Source organism: Pelobates fuscus, chromosome 1 (assembly GCF_036172605.1).
Source record: "Pelobates fuscus isolate aPelFus1 chromosome 1, aPelFus1.pri, whole genome shotgun sequence".
Classification (NCBI taxonomy): Eukaryota; Metazoa; Chordata; class Amphibia; order Anura; family Pelobatidae; genus Pelobates; species Pelobates fuscus.
The window spans coordinates 123,306,313-123,320,984 of NC_086317.1; the positions used below are offsets into that span (position 1 = coordinate 123,306,313).

The 14,672-nt window shown below is 37.5% G+C and overlaps 1 protein-coding gene across 2 annotated transcripts in view; it reads right to left on the minus strand.

The window, feature by feature from the left end:
• Positions 1-4,202: 4,202 nt before the first annotated feature.
• The window catches only part of MAP3K15 (mitogen-activated protein kinase kinase kinase 15), a 169,087-nt gene continuing 158,617 nt past the window's right edge, over positions 4,203-14,672 (minus strand). The window contains exons 22-30 of one of the 2 annotated variants that reach the window (XM_063450192.1): positions 11,898-12,078; positions 11,343-11,517; positions 10,678-10,863; positions 10,250-10,355; positions 7,897-8,104; positions 7,568-7,680; positions 7,129-7,232; positions 6,730-6,806; positions 4,203-4,839 (exon numbers count right to left, since the gene is read on the minus strand). In XM_063450192.1, the coding sequence (XP_063306262.1) occupies positions 4,761-4,839; positions 6,730-6,806; positions 7,129-7,232; positions 7,568-7,680; positions 7,897-8,104; positions 10,250-10,355; positions 10,678-10,863; positions 11,343-11,517; positions 11,898-12,078 (1,229 nt within the window). In that variant the 3' untranslated portion in view covers positions 4,203-4,760. Of the gene's footprint in view, positions 4,840-6,729; positions 6,807-7,128; positions 7,233-7,567; positions 7,681-7,896; positions 8,105-9,229; positions 9,278-10,224; positions 10,356-10,677; positions 10,864-11,342; positions 11,518-11,897; positions 12,079-14,672 lie in introns of those variants that run through there. The other variant, XM_063450193.1, reaches the window with a different exon arrangement.

The following is a 14,672-nucleotide window of genomic DNA, read 5'->3' on the forward strand; positions in this document are numbered from 1 at the left end:
CGGTTGCCCTTTAGTATGTTAAGGTAGCTAGCAGAGCGCTACAGCAAGACGTTTGGATACAGAGACAATAATGTATCTTCTTCTCCAGGAAACATAGGGTTTTTTTGAGGTTCGTGTTAACCTTAAAACTTTACCTCTGCATCTACTGCACTCATAAAGGAAAGGTCCAGTTACTAATAAAGCAAACATTTCTCCATAAGGACAGGAAAAGAGATTGCTGGGATGTCTGACATCTTCAATTCCTGCGGTCAACTGGGCAAATTCTGGATTTGGCCACTACAGTGGAAAATTCTCTCCTCTGGGTCAAAGTGTGGAAATCTTGGATTTCTGTCTCCTAGACTCTCTTCGAAAAAAGCGGAAGCTGTCCTTTCAGCCTGTAGGAGTAATTTTCTCCTCAGAATGCATCTAACACAGGCTGGGTCGCTCGTCTAAAAATTCTCTAATGCGGCATCGTTCTTGGTCCTAAGAAAAATAGTCCACTAATTTAGAGCTCTTAAGGCAGTTCTTCACTCCCCTCACCGATTCAGATCTTGGTTGATTGAGGGACCTATTACAATGCGGTCAGACCATGACACTGTTTCCCTCATGTCAACAGACAGGGCAGTGCCAGAGGCAAGGTCTGTTTTAGCTATGTACCAAAATGGTGTACTGGGCTCATGATCTCTGGGAGGTCCTCTCTCCATTCAACTCATGATGTGTCGACAATGTCATCACCTACAACCTCAGCACAAGAAATTGGGATCCTATCCAAGGGTCTATAGATCCAATCATGTTCACGGTCTGCAGAGAGATTTAGAGTGCCCGGATAGACCTTATGGCAAAGAGGGAGAACATGAAGATTCTCAGGTTTGCCTCTCTGTACATGACAGATGGTTCACGTGGAATAGTTGGTCTATCTATCTAAGGGTTTTTGTTTTTAAATTCTTTCTCCTATAGACTGTTCCCAAGATTTCTTCAAATGAGGTGAACGGACAGAGCAGTGGTTCTGCCAATCTTTCCGTACTGGCCAAACATGAGCCAGTTTTTGGGCTTGGTGGAGATGACTTTCAAGTTTGGGGATCTTCTGATCTCGAAAACACTTTTAAAAGACAGGATATCCATCCAACTGAATGTGTTGAATATGTTCTTATTGACGGTAGGGCACTGCATGGTGGATCCTTCATCTCCTGAGTCTTCATGAGTCAGAGTCCACTTGTTGCGTATAATCTTCTAGTCGTTCCGCCTCTAACTTTTACATGAGGATTTGGGTAGAGTGTCTACATTGTTGTAAGGAACGTCATTGTCTTCTAGTTAATTTGTCCGGTTGGTTCAAATTTACACTTCCTGCAGGAGATTTCCACAGGTTGGGCGTTTCCACGATAAGACCAAATTGTATTCCCTAAGTTCTTTCTGAGAAGGGATTGGTCTTCGTATATACTGGTTAGAAGTTTCTTTAACCCCTTAAGGACACATGACATGTGTGACATGTCATGATTCCCTTTTATTCCAGAAGTTTGGTCCTTAAGGGGTTAAAGCAATAGGCTTCTTGGGCCACCCAGGAAGTTCTGTTTCCCTCCTGGGATCTTTCTTCAGTCTTTCAGGTCCCCTTTTACTTTGGAGGTGGTTCCTTTTAATACGCTAAAACTTAACCAGCATTCTTAGTGGCCATTACCTCTGCCAAGAGAGTAAGCAAGCTTCTGTATATTTCTTCTTCAGTGGAATTTCTTATATTCCATCAGGGTGAAAGTTGTATTTCATCCTAAAACCTCAATTCTTCCAGAGTTATCTTTTAAAGCCGTTAATCAACTCATCCTTCTATAATTATGTCACCTCCCCGGTGGAACTAGATGTCATATTTTAGAGTTTAAAAAGGGCATTTCAGATGTACCTATCAATATCAGCCGAATTCAGAAGATCAGATCACCTGTTGCCAACTTCAAGGAAAGTTTTAAGGGAATGAAGCCTCTCGTAATTCTATTTCTTGTTATTTCGTCTAGCATAATGGCCTATGCTTAAGTAGTTTTTATTCGCCAGCATCTTTCCCAGCCCATTCCACAAAGGCAATGGCCGATTCGTGGGCAGAGAAAAGCTCTTGCTTCACCCGCAGAAATCAGCATGGCTGCTTCTTGGTCAGCTTTTAGCACCTTAAAAAACGTGTTAGGGCATGGGTGCTTCAAGCTGTTTAGGCATAAGGCCCACCCGATTGGGAATCTTGCTATATCTCAAATGTACTGCCACCATATGTCAGAAAAACCTGACATTTTTACTCACTGTAAATTCTTTTTATCTTAATATGGTGGCAGTACAAATCTCCCTTTCTCTAAATTACAATTTTGCTTACAGTGTGTGGCTTAGGTGTGTATTCTTGCTACGGCTGAGGTGGGTTTGCCGGGGAAGCCCTTTATAGGGTAAAGGGGAGGGACTTTTCTTAATCACCTATCTTGCAGATGCTTGTCCCAATTAGGAAGAACAACCTACTGCCACCATATTAAGAAAAAAAAAATTTACGGTGAGTACAAATTTCCATTTTTTTTTGTAACCGAATTGTACTCTATAGTGTTTATTGTCTAAACCGTGCATTAAGGTGAATGGACAATTCAGACTACAATATGCAATTAGTATGCCTGAATTGGCAAGTTTTTCCAACTCTGCTATTTTGGCCTAAATTTCGTGTTTTAGATTCACTACTGTTAATAAACCACTACTATTTCCTGTCTTTGCACTGATTATTCCTGATGTTCTTTATCAAAGGTAACTGAGGTACATCTGCTATGCAATCACCCTTTCAACATACACTGTATATGAATCTTATTCCCAGTAATAGCCTCAATGACAATGAGAGGCATTTATGTTGAGCTATTTTTGTGTTTTGTCGGTACTAGTTTCCATGTAAGTAGTTGGGATTCTTAGCATAACATTCTCAATGCTAAATATAGGATAAATGTTTCCAGGCATCGAACATCATTTGAAAAAATAAAATAAAAAAAAGAGATAAATTCACCTACACAGAAGTGAAACAAACTTTAAATAAAATGTAAACTTTTCCATACCATAATATAAGAGATTATATTTAATCCTGCACTCACTGGTTCTCAAACCTGAATGTATTCTTCCCACGTGTTGATTGGATATGTTACAAGGCCCAGCTGCACCATTTTAGAATGGAGACGAGCTCTCATTCTGTAAATAACTGAGGAAATGTCACAACATAGAAAACAGGTCTGCTCAGGAGACTTGACAATCACATTACACCCAGATGCTGTGGGGTGGAGATAGAGGGAGCTTCCCCGTATGATAAACTAAGCAAAGAAAGGTGTATATGAATTTGCTGCATCTCTGACTTGTTACTAACTACATTCAGGCAAAAGTAACCAATTAGTGACTGGCTGAGATGCAACAATTTTCCAGATCTTCAATTTTTGCTCAGTTTTTCCATTTGGATTTGAAAATTCTGATTAGTGAATAACCCTGTAAATGCTGAATTCTCAAGAATTAAAGGTAAATATAATCTTTTAGGTCAAAACAACATTATTTAAAGTGGGCTATTCTGACCTAAAATGTGAAACTTTCTGTCAATTCACAGTTTAGTTGGTATTGCTAAAGTTCTGCGGAATACGTCGGCGCTAAATAAATACCAATAATAATAATAATAATAATGAGTATAATACCCGTGTGAGTCATGAGAGAGAAAATGAGGAATGTGTAATAGTTTCTCTTCCCTCAGCACACAACCCTCCTGGAAGACTGAAATTGCAAATTATTACTATTATTATTTTATTATTTATATAGCGCCATCAGATTCCGTAGCGATGTACAAAGGGTGGACTAACAGACATTTAATTTTAACCAGAAAACTCGACGTACAGGAACAGAGAGGTGGAGGGCCCTGCTCAGTGAGCTTATATTCTAGAGGGAGTGGGGTATAGTGACACAAAGGGTAAAATTAGGGGTACGAAGTAGGTTGTTAGAAAAGTATTCGCTGAGGGCTTAGTAGGTAATTTGTGACAGTTGCAGGAGAGGAGTCATGGAGGGTGGGGGATGAAAACCTGCTAACAGTTTAATTGATATGCTTTCTTGAAGAAATTAGTTTTCAATGATTTTTTGAATGAGTGGAGACTGGGTATGCCAGATCTGAATAACTGCATCTCACGTCACCAAGTACCCGTCCTCCAATCCTGCTAAAACACACACACACACAAAAAAAACAACAACACACCAAGAAGTGCAATTTTACATTTCCGTTTAGTTTGGTGAAGGCGTAGAAGCATTACATACATATTTGTGAATGCTACATAATGCTTTTTTTCGCATTTTGATTTAGTGTTTAGACCATAATTCAAGTATTAAGAAAATAAAATTCTAACAGCTTCACAGATTTATCCTAATGTGACTTGCGTCTTGATTGCAATGCAATATTTTAACACCAGTCATTTTTTTGCATGGTACTAACTCTTAATTGTTATATTTTTTTTTGTATGTGCATCTTTTCTTGCACAATTGAAAAAAAAAAAAGAAATATAAAACCTAAGATGTTATAAGTCTGTTGTAGCTTGTCAACTACAACCACTGCAGCAGCAGGATAATTCTGATAGAAGACCCTACTTTCCAGATTTTGTGAGAAGAGAAATGTTTAAAAACCATCTACACATACAAAGACACAAGGAAAAAATATCTATACACTGATGTACAAAAGATAAATAATTTAAAAGACGGAATGCCTTCTTTTTTTTTCTTTCGATATGGTACATTTTACACACTCGGTGCCGAAAATACTTTTGTGGTTAATTGTCCGGGCCAAGTATTTTTTGAGGATTTCTGTATTTTGTTATAGCCTTCCAAATTCTGCAAAGAGGTCCACCCCTACAAAACAAAAGACAACGTATTTAGCAGATATCACACTAGATTTGAGTGTCCCTTCAATATTATTGTATTTGTCATGAATTGGTCCAGGTGAAGGTGAGGGAAAAGGGTAAAGAATCCCAGTAGAAGTCTGATATTTTGGATGCTATCTTTCATGGGTGCCTTTTTGTGCCCGTTTGTTTGGAGTATTCTTATAATTGCTCATCAGCAGCACAGCACACCCTCTGCTCACAATTTATAGGGTATTTTAAAGGGAAACGAGAAAATATAAATAAGTAAAGAATCTCTGTTGAGTAGATATGCATCCTCAATGGAAATATGCATGCATTTAGTTATGCATTTTGTCATTGGGAGTATAGATGAAAACAAAAGAAAGGTCTCGTCTGCAGCCTTTGCAAGTTCTCTACTTCTTCCCCGGACCAGACTTTCAGCTGCAGTCCAATAACAGACTTCCCAGAGTAGCTCAATGAGGAGGGGCGCAAAGTTAATTTCGAAAAGTGACGTTTTGTTATGAAAACTGCGTTTTTTTGTAAAATGAAAAAAAGAGAACACACTCTTCACATAAAGCACTTCAGCAAACTAACTGCTTTAGGGGTCTGGAGTGTCATTTTAAGCACCAAAACACCATTAACGTTTAGGACAACTGTCATCGCAAACTATTTTCAATAGAATAATCTTTACAAGTTTTGAAAGGAAAGATTTTTTAATGCAGTATATGTAAATAAAAAAAGAGAGAAAAACGAATCCTTACATTTAGTATATGACAGGATCCTTCATCCACATACATACACCTTGGGTCAGACAGTGTTTGAAAACAGTCAGTCTCTATGGTCTTCCCTGCTGCACTCCCTGCAATTCTTTACAGAACTCGATGAAAGGATTATTATATTAAAAATAGTTTTGAGGTGATGGTTGTCTTTTAATGAATTGATTGTGGTGTTCTGTTTATTTTCTACATGTTTTGTTGGGGGGGAATATTCAATTATTCCTACAATATAAAAAAAAAGCTTGCAAAGCTGCAGATCTCCTTTTTTGTAGCATTTGCCAGCCCTCCCCTTCAATATTGCATTCAGAAGCTTTTAATTGAGAAGCTCTCGGCTGGAGCCACAAGCGCACGCGATCACGGCTTTCCTGTGCTTTACAATGAGTTGTATTACAGGTTACAAGCTACACCAGTATAATTTAAATAGCAAAATAAACACTTGAACTATAAAATTTTCTAGCCAAATTGATAGCAAATATACATCTGAATAAATTGATCTAAACAGATAATTATACCAATAGCCTATCGTTATACCAATATAATTACAGGTGGTCCTCATTTTACGACCTACCTGTTTTACGACGGCTCACACTTACGACCTGCTCTCTAGGGTGGGGATAAGGGCAAGTCGTGGGAATTAGGGGAATTCCCTGCTTTGCTGCATTTGTCTATGTTCCGTGAAATTTCCCCGAACATAGACAAGCGCACCAGAGCAGGGAACCCCTTAACTCCTCATTTACCGACCAATTCATTCTACGATCCGGTCATAATAACGGAACCAGGTCAGTAATTGAGGAGTACCTGTATACCAATAGCATAAAGTGGTACTCCAGATTTTGTGGACTACATATCCCTTATTGCTTGGTCAGCATTATGGCTGTAAGAGCATTATGGCAGATGTAGTCCACAGCATCTGGATTGTTGAAGGATGCCTACCGCTGAAACAGAGTATGATCCCACAGTACACCATTTACAATTTCATAATACGGTTTGGAGACCTCAAACATGTTCAATATTTAAATACATGCCTAAAGAAAACCAAGCATACGTGTATGTATATTAATTTAAAGGAACAATGCTAGCACTAACATTTCCCAGCATTATTGTTATTTATTTACTGTTTATACCTTAGTCGTAGGCTTTGCAAATCTTCTTTGGTGATCTCATTCAGGATATCATACAGTGTATAATCCTCTTCAATAAACTGTAAATCAAAATACATGAGATGTGACAAGTTGGCAATGTCCACAAAGCAGGTTCTTGAGACAATCACTCAGTGATAATCTAGACTGTTCAAAAATGATCACATTTCCTTGTTCACATGTAATATTTGTTCTTATGTCTCGTTCCAACTTCGCTTTTAATGTTGAAATTTAGAATGATGGACCTTTATTTGTGAAGCGAACACCTTTTGCAGATGTTTTAAATTTTTGTTTTTCCCTTAATTAATACATTTATTTATGACTGAAAGTTAAACAATATTAAAATACAATTGTGTAACCCCCTTAAAAAATCAAAATGATCACCTTCTCCACCACCTCTTCGCTTGCACCTTGCTGTCTCAGCCATTCAATCAGTTCTTGGTCTCTGATTTTGGTAAGGGATGCATACGATGCGGTTCTCGGGATGTCTGATATAAGAAATTATAAAAATGCAAACCTTAAACAGTGAACTTCATTTTGTGTAATGTAACTAATAATAATAAGTGGGTAGATTCCTTTTTTAGAGAAAAACTGCAAAAATGGACATCCTTTGTTGAGATTAAGGCTTAATGCAGGTGTTTTTTTGGACAGGTATGTTTTACCTATTTTCTTTATAGTAAAAATGTTTTAATTTTTTTACCCTGCCTAGGTGTCACCTTAATCACAACTTGTATGTAAAATGATTTCTTTTAACTGCATGTAGGCGGAGGCAACACTGTACATATCACCTGATGCGAAGTCAATGAAATTAAAGTGTTTATACCATTGGGGATTGACTTGATCTGGAGTAGATGCAAGTCATGGCTTCTCTGTTCCAGACACTGCTTTAAAAGGTAATGGTATTCTCGTTCCTTCTGAACCAAATCTTCCAATAATCTATACACAAAGATATAAAAAAAAAAAAAAATGTTATTATTTAATAAGTTTTAGATATTTTAAGAAGAAATACTTATTGATGCCGTAATAATGGCATGCAAAACTGGCTATTCATATATCAGGATGGCTATAATGTGCGGCTCCTTTTAGGTTCTCTAGGAGAACATGCATACCATCAGAATAAAAGCTTACGTTAAAAGAGTTGCAATGCCGTACCTATTGGTTTCTTGCCTCAGTTTGCCAAGCTGCAGGTTGAGTTGCTGGGTTTGTGTTTCATGGGAAACCACTGAACTGAGGGTGCTGACTCCTGATGTGATAATTGCTTCTTCAGTGCCATTTTGTTCAGCAGGTTGGTAATCCTCATCTTCAACTTCTTTATCCACTCCTTCGCTTTCTGAAGCAGGCCCCAGGTGGGCTCTAAGTTCTGCATCAATGAGAGGAAAAGGTACAGTGCACTGCCATCTTTAATAGTATGTGTCCCTGCCCATCTGGTATACATTCTTGATATTGCTTTCTCCCTCCTCCTCTATATCCTATTCTTTGTATTCTTTGTATCTTTTTCATTTCTTTCTGGCTATGTGTTTTCTTATCCTGCAAGCTGGGATTGGGTGCTGTCCCTGATCTCTTTGTCTCTTGGACGTCCTCTACTCTGACGCTTTTATAGTTGTTCAGGATTCTCTTTTATTACTTCTTGTGCATTGAAATAAAGTCTCAGTAAAATGTTAATTACAATAAATATATATATATGAGAAACCAGGGGGCTGGCTGCACTCACCTGAACATGCATAAATAGGGTGCTGCTGGGAGCCAATTTATACAATAAAAAATATATCCAGCGCACTCACTTATCCACCATTCTTTTTTATTGCATGTCCAGATGAGTGCAGCACCCTGGTTTCATATATATATATATATATATATATATATATATATTTATTTTTTTTGGGAGTCTAGCCAACTCCTTGGTTTTGCACACCTCCCTGTCCCATGTGCCTCATCCCAGGTCCATATTTAGCCTTGTACTGCAGAGAGCCCCAGATGGAATTTTCCCCCCAAGTGAGTAGCTCATGAAGCATACATTAGGCTGCTAGTGTAGGACCTGCCGAGAATGGGGTACATTGACGTTGTGGCAGGCTTATGCAATGTATGATCATATAGTGTAACCTAGTGTAACCTAGAATCTGTCAGCACCAAAGTTGCTGTTTAGTGGATAAAGGAGAGCGCTGGATTTTTTTCTTTCTTTCTTTCATTTATTTATTTTTTTCTTCTTTCTTTTTCTTTTTTTAATTACAATAAATATGCCATTTATCATTGAGTGAATTCTATTCACTTTTCAATTAGGAAATATGTACAACCACAAGCTGCATAGCCATGTCTAATAACCATAGAGACCAACAGAACATGCCCTCAGATTGTGGCACTGTTAGAACATCTCCCTATATCATCGAATGAAAGACGACAGGCCAGGTTATCCGAGAGTACTATACTCATTTGTCTTTGTCCCTTAAACTGAATACTCACTTTATTTAAACACTGTGAAAATTATAGACACTGTAAAAATATTTAATAATAATGATCATAAAAGATATTGCAGAAGGTCTTGATGGTAAGGTGTGTCTTTTTGCGGATGATACTAAGATATGTAACAGGGTTGATGTTCCAGGAGGGATAAGCCAAATGGAAAATGATTTAGGTAAACTAGAAAAATGGTCAGAGTTGTGGCAACTGACATTTAATGTGGATAAGTGCAAGATAATGCATCTTGGACGTAAAAACCCAAGGGTAGAGTACAAAATATTTGATAGAGTCCTAACCTCAACATCTGAGGAAAGGGATTTAGGGGTGATTATTTCTGATGACTTAAAGGTAGGCAGACAATGTAATAGAGCAGCAGGAAATGCTAGCAGAATGCTTGGTTGTATAGGGAGAGGTATTAGCAGTAGAAAGAGGGAAGTGCTCATGCCATTGTACAGAACACTGGTGAGACCTCACTTGGAGTACTGTACACAGTACTGGAGACCCTATCTTCAGAAGGATATTGATACCTTAGAGAGAGTTCAAAGAAGGGCTACTAAACTGGTTCATGGATTGCAGGATAAAACTTACCAGGAAAGGTTAAAGGATCTTAACATGTATAGCTTGGAGGAAAGACGAGACAGGGGGGATATGATAGAAACATTTAAATACATAAAGGGAATCAACACAGTAAAGGAGGAGACTATATTTAAAAGAAGAAAAACTACCACAACAAGAGGACATAGTCTTAAATTAGAGGGACAAAGGTTTAAAAATAATATCAGGAAGTATTACTTTACTGAGAGGGTAGTGGATGCATGGAATAGCCTTCCAGCTGAAGTGGTAGAGGTTAACACAGTAAAGGAGTTTAAGCATGCGTGGGATAGGCATAAGGCTATCCTAACTATAAGATAAGGCCAGGGACTAATGAAAGTATTTAGAAAACTGGGCAGACTAGATGGGCCGAATGGTTCTTATCTGCCGTCACATTCTATGTTTCTATGTTTCTATGTTTCTATCAAGCAAGAGACACGCTATAACAACATAAACGTACCAGGAATGAGGATAGTTACAGCAGCTTGCACGGCACGGCGGATGATATTATCCATTGCAAACATCCAGTGTGGCCGAATTAGATGGTTCCTTAGGACTTTATTAACCTATTAATATTAAGATAAAGTTTAAATCTAAAAACAAACAAAACATAGCTACACATAGATGACGGGTCTCCTGTGGGAGTAATGAAACAGGAACATACCATATTACAAAATTTGAAAATGTATTCAGAGCATTATGCCAAATAGTAGGTAAAGCCCATATGTCTGAATAATGCAAGAAATGATTTAACATACATGCTGCAAAATGAATGTACACTGTATGGGACAGAATAGTAATTTCATTTCTAGCAATATTTGGTTATGAAAATAACAACCAGTTGGCAAAGCCTTTAATTAATAGATAATATATGTTTGTATGTCCTACCGCATCCTGAAATCCAAAAAGCACTAGCTGGATCTGATTGATGGATGTGCTGTCAAAGTCTAAATCCACTTTGAGCTTGGATATGGTGGAGGCCATGACTCGATGCTCAGGAGATCGTATGAAGTCCCGCAGAATGTTAATGATTTGTTTGATATGGGTAACTGAAAGCTGCACATCTTCTGAACTCTGTTGGAATGTAAATATAACAGTGTTTCAAAGCTGATCACATAGAGGGACAGGAACATTCTATAGTGTTATGCGTATCTGGTCCATGCTGATCCCCATTCACTGGTTTTACATCTGATATAAAGGAACATATTCTAAACCTAAAAGTTTGTTTTCTTAAAACAGAACAGATGGAAACTGGTTAATCTTCAGTTCATCTTACGTAACTCCATAATGAAGACTTCTGGTTCTCCTGAAGCTGAGTGATCCCTTCTACTGTTGTGTACATTACCTGTGCCATCAAGAGTTCAAATTTTAAAACATAAAAATAATTGCATTCCTCCTAGACCTAGTTTCTAAGGTGGTCAAGCTGGGTGGAATTGATTGTGATCAGGACTGAGTTGTGATGAAAAGTGATTATGCAGATTACGATATAAGACATTTTATAATGCTATGTTCATTATCAGTGTAAGGGACATTCGTGTATGTTCATATCTTACCTGCATAAGGCATTCCTGTAAATTTGACGACACTTTGTTCTGTTCTTCCTTGAGAATTTTGTACAGTATTGCACGTCTTTCACTGTCCTTCCTCAGGAGAAATAAACCAGAGTCCCTCTCGTCTGGGGAGGGGGGAGTACTTCTGTCCTCAGATACAGAGCCATCATCTGGAACACTGATGATGATAAACAAAAGAACACATTAAGTACAATGAAATTCTGTTGCAAACATATTAAATGAAACATTTAAAATTCAAGTAAGTGTTTTGTTTTTTAATAAAAGTATTCATATAGCTTGATCTATAAGTTGTGTTTTGTTATTCTTTGCAATGTGTCCTCTGGTCATGCAATTGTTGTGTTATGGGATTTCTAATGGAAATGTCCTTTTTTCTTAAAACTCTTGGGGGTTATTCAATAAGCTCTGAAATAGTTGGAACACACATGAGGATCACTTATTCAACCTGTGTGTGCTTATCAAGATCACGTATTCATATTAGTTTTCATTAACAAAGATGGGGGAAAAAACTTCCGCTTACTGTATTTGTAAAATATTTACCTCAATAAACTGGACATAGGAGCTTTACTTGAGGGAATTTCTGAACTGGATCTTTTGACCTTCTCGAAGAATAACTCCTGCTTTGTGTCTGAGTCTGGAGACACAGATCCATGTTCACTGCTGCTACTGCCAGCCAGCTCACCAGGTACTGGGAGTGGGAGTGATGTACAGCGGTTGTAATCTGCAACAAGAGTACAAACTTCATAGCAACTTACCATACCAATCATACTTCCTAGATGTTGTGGACTACATCTCCCATAAAGCTTTGACAGCGATAATGCTGGCAAAGCATCCAGGGAGTTGTAGAACACAAAATCTGGAGTGCCAAAGGTTGCCTATTCCTGCCCTAGACCAAAGGCATGTGAGCGGCTATTTAACCTTGACCTTGGTTTTTGGTCAGTGGTAAGCTAAATCTCCTGGATGTAGAAGTTCTTTAATATCTGGAGAAACAAAAGCTGCTCACTCAAGTCTAATGTATTTATTTATATTTATAAAATACAGAGTTTGCATTTCTTTTTCTGAGATTATATGATTTATTAATCACTAAGGGGCTGATGGAACATGTAATTCACCACTGAATGAAACTGTTACCTAAACTGGTAGCTGCAGTATCATGCTAAAATGAACAATTTTGTGAAAGAAACATGAGATGTGATCTTGAGAAGGTGCCTGTCATTGGATGTTTAGACTTTATCAGTATAAAGCTCCTATATATATACACACACTAAATACAGAACAGTATGTACAATAATACAATAATAATATAAGTATTGGCTAATTTTTTTTGGAGGATCCGAACGCACTAAATCCACAAGTGTGACAGGTTAGATTTAAATGTTACTGACATAAATCGTCATATACACTGAAAGCATGTGGTCTGCAGGGTTCAGCAAACTATGAGTGGTCATCAAATGACAGGGGCCAAATAGCCAATTAGAACACATTCTCCTGCTCAAACCAGCTTTCAATCTCAGCTACTTTAAAAGGTAAGGAGAACTGACAAGTTAATTACAATGCTGGGCCATTTAGATAATACATCTCTAAAATGATATATTGTCCTGTTGGGTACAAATTGCATTCTAGGTTATAACTACGTCATACTACTGCGGCTTCTTTATCAAAGGACAAAATGTACTGTTTCCAATTAAAACAGCAGCTTGCTATTAGGCTGCTCTACATAGCGATTCTCAGCCAGTCTCTATCCAGCCTTAACTGCGACTAATAGCTAGACATGTATGACTTGCCCTGTTTATCTTATGTGCCTAGCTTAAATGGCCATTTCCATAAAATTGTGCATGTATAATGAATGCCAATGTTATACTCTGTTTTGTTGATGAGGAGCTTGTAATCGCTGTTGTGGCATTTCAAGCATGTTTGTAAATCAAACAGAAACAGCAGCTTGCACAACTTGACTATCGACTCTGTTGGAGATATGCTGAGCATATTAGTTTATTCCACTGTGAGCGCAGATACCCGGTAGGGGTTATATCACTACATATAAACTGCTCATCTCCCATTCATTTGCAGGATTTCTTAGATAAAAAAAAAAAAATCAAATCAATGTTTCTCATTATCCAGAGCAGAAATATAGTGTTTTTTTTTTTTGTTTTTTTTTTTTAAACGGTCTCAGAACAAAAATGAATATTTAATTTAAATAACACTGATGGCACTGTATAATGAGTTTAGAAAACAACATTATAATGAAAATGTCAGCTGTAAGCAATCAGAACCTCTTTTTAAAGTGATCTTCAGAACTCCATCAAACTCGGCAGAATTTGCTCTCACAATAACATTATAGGAGTTGCTTTTTTTTTTTTTTTTTAAACTCTTTCTGAAAGGGGGAAAAACCCTTACATGCCCTGTAACGAAAGCTCCAATTCGGGAGCACAAATGATGGGATAAGTTAAATAAATAAATGGTACATGCTCTGGACTATTCATGGCTTATTTCTGTAAAATCACACCAGACCTTTTCAAATTATAGGTGTTCATTTGCTTTTCCTTGGCAATTCCTTTGAGGTAATCAAATCCACTTTTGCCTCCTCCTGTTCTTCTAGATCAGGGATAGGCAATCTTTCACACTCCAGATGTTGTGGACTACATCTCCCATGATGCTTTGCCACTTGCCAGCATTATGGTTTTAAGAGTATTAATGCAGATGTAGTCAACAACTTCTGTAGTGCTGAAGGCTGCCTACCCCCGTTCTAGATGTTTTACGAATAACTAGATTGTCTTCACCTGTTTTTTTTTTTTTGTCTGTTTTAATGTGTCTAACTGCACTTGTGTTACCCTTTAAAATTGTATAAAGTTATGAGGAAAATGCTGGCTTAAAATAAAAAAAGGAAAAAATACCAACACATTAAACATGATGGAGTAGTTGTCGCATGAGTGCTCAGAAGAGGAAGTCTGAACATTAAAAATAGCAGCCTATTATGGAACTTAGTTTACTACCCTTTTTAAACAAGAAAAATACACAAAATGTCATACAAAAACATTAGTTAAAAATTGCCACTGGTCTTCCAGATCCCAACACATGTAGACTAAACAGTGTTGTACAGCGCAGTCAGCAGATTTTGCTATCAAACTAATGTCTTCCACCCCCTTCAATTCATGCAGTGCTGAAACTTAACTTTGGAACAATGTGCAAAATACACAAGACAAAAAAAAACTACATCTAACTATAAGAAATGTCTAGGTGCACACATGGCCTTAAAGAAACACTTCAGTTTGGTGCAAACAGTTTAACTTAATTCATTACATAGTTAAAGCATGAAAA